Source organism: Eumetopias jubatus, unplaced genomic scaffold (genome assembly GCF_037043125.1).
Source record: "Eumetopias jubatus isolate StellerSeaLion01/CBP00866 unplaced genomic scaffold, mEumJub1_p1.0 scaffold_1, whole genome shotgun sequence".
In the NCBI taxonomy this organism is placed as follows: domain Eukaryota; kingdom Metazoa; phylum Chordata; class Mammalia; order Carnivora; family Otariidae; genus Eumetopias; species Eumetopias jubatus.
Genome location: NW_028274807.1, coordinates 46590434 through 46592501, shown reverse-complemented (window position 1 = coordinate 46592501; position 2068 = coordinate 46590434). Strand labels below are relative to the sequence as shown.

The 2068-nt window shown below is 35.2% G+C and overlaps 1 protein-coding gene and 1 non-coding gene across 2 annotated transcripts; both read left to right on the top strand.

Annotated features, from left to right (window-relative positions):
• The first annotated feature begins 996 nt into the window (after positions 1 to 996).
• LOC114221123 (small nucleolar RNA SNORA20) lies at positions 997 to 1121 on the top strand. The gene has a single exon (XR_003611685.1). It is a non-coding gene; the product is annotated as a small nucleolar RNA SNORA20 (small nucleolar RNA).
• A 308-nt stretch (positions 1122 to 1429) lies between these two features.
• Positions 1430 to 1861, top strand: LOC114221084 (T-complex protein 1 subunit alpha-like). Its single transcript, XM_028119205.1, has one exon. The coding sequence runs from the start codon at positions 1430 to 1432 to the stop codon at positions 1859 to 1861; it is 432 nt and encodes a 143-aa protein (XP_027975006.1).
• The last annotated feature ends 207 nt before the right edge of the window (positions 1862 to 2068 follow it).

Sequence of the window (2068 nt, the reverse complement as noted above, 5' to 3'; positions counted from 1 at the left end):
GGGGAGCAGCATAGGAGGCTCCCCACTGAGCAAGGAGTCCTAAGCAGGGCTCAATCCCATGAGCTGAAGGCATACACTTAATCAACTGAGCCACACAGGTACCCCAATTTTGTTGATTTTTCAAAGAACCAGCTCCTGGTCTCATTGATCTGTTCTATTATGTTTTGTTTTGTTTTGTTTTAAAAAAACTGAAAGAAACTAAACAGATTCTATATCATTTATTCCTGCTCTCATCCTTCCTTCTGCTGGTTTTGGGTTTTGTCCTTCTTTTTCTAGCCCCTTTAGGTATAAGGTTATGTTGTTTATTTGAGATTTTTCTTGCATTTTGAGGTAAGCCTATGTTGCTAAAAATTTCCCTCTTTAAATAACTTTGGCTGTATCACAAAGATTCAGGACCATGTAGTTTCATTTTCATTTCTCTCCATGTACTTTTTGATTTCTTCTTTGATTTCTTGGTTGACCCATTCGTTGTTTACTAACGTGTTATGTAACCTTAATGTATTTGTGCTATTTTCAGATTTTTCTTGTGGTTTATTTCTAGTTTCATAGAGTTGTCGTCAGAGAAGACTCATAATATAACTTCACTATTTTTTAATTTGTTGCAACTTGTTTCATGGTTTAATATGTGATATGTTCTGGATATTGTTTTATCTGCACTTGAAAAGAATGTGTATTCTGCTGTTTTAGGATGGAATTTCCTGAATATACCTGTTAAATCTATCTAGTCCAATGTGTCATTCAAAGCCACTCTTTCCTTGTTGATTTTTGGTTTGGATGATCAATTCACATCCATTCATGTAAGTGAGATGTTAAAGTCCCCCACTATTATTGTATTACTATTGATTAGTTCTTTTATGTTAGCCATTAACTGCTTTATGTATTTGGGTGCTCTCATGCTGGGTACATATATATTTACAATTGTTATATCTTATTAGATTGTCCCCCTTATTATTATATAGTGTCCTTCTCTGTCTCTTGTTAAAGTCTATTTTGTCCCTTTCCATTGATTTGCTGCTCTAGTCTTTTAGTAAGCAGTTATACACATGGGAGAGAACAATATTAGGCTGTTGTAATTGGAGTTGGAGTAACAATTTCATCTCTTCTGTGAAGTCCAGATATTGCTTTTATGTCTGAATGGACCATGTAAGCAGGATTCAGTCAAGGTGATTATGGTAAATTTCTATATAGACTGATTTTATAAAAATGTTGATTTAAGAATTTCCCTTTATTTTTTAAAATAGCACTAAGACTTATACATCTGCATCAGTTATCTTATGTGGGGCAAATGGTTTTACATGCGATGAGATGGAGCTCTTTACATAATGCTTTTTGTGTTTTGAAGAGAGTTTTGTAGTCAAAATCCGTGGTTCCACGTGGGGATGCTATAGAAGCAGCCCCTTCCATATACCTTGAAAACTAAACAACCAGCATGGGGTCTCAAAAACAGCTTGCTATTGCGGAGTTTGCAAGATCTTTTCTTATTATTCCTAACACACTGACAGTTAATGCTGCTCCAAACTCCACAGATCTCACTGCAAAGTTAAGAGCTTTCCATAATGAGGCTCAAGTTAACCCAGAATGCAAATATCTCAAATGGATTGGTCTTGATTTGGTCAGTGGTAAACCTCGAGAGAACAAACAAGCAGGGGTATTTGAACAAACCATAGAGAAAGTTAAGAGTTTGAAATTTGTGACAGAAGCTTCAATTACCATTCTTCAAATTGATGATCTTATCAAATTATACATGGAAAGCAAAGATAAGCATGGAGGTTATGAAGATGTTCTTCACTCAGGAGCCCTGATGACAGAGCTGATTTCTTTGATTGATAACAATATTAGATGCCATTATCTTGTACCTTGAGTATTGCACATTAAAAATAATGAGCTGTCAAAAAAAAAGTCTAGTTTGTCTGTTATTAGTATTCGTACCCTGGCTTTCTTTTGACATACATTTGCATGATAAATGCAAATCTCCATTCCCTCACTTTCAATCTGCATGTGTCTTTAGGTCTGAAATGAATCTCTTGTAGGCAGCATTATCCATTCCATCATCCATGTCATTTGATTG

Coding starts and splice junctions, on each gene's coding strand:
- LOC114221084 (XM_028119205.1), top strand. CDS start 1,430: ATGGGGTCTCAAAAACAGCTTGCTATTGCGGAGTTTGCAAGATCTTTT.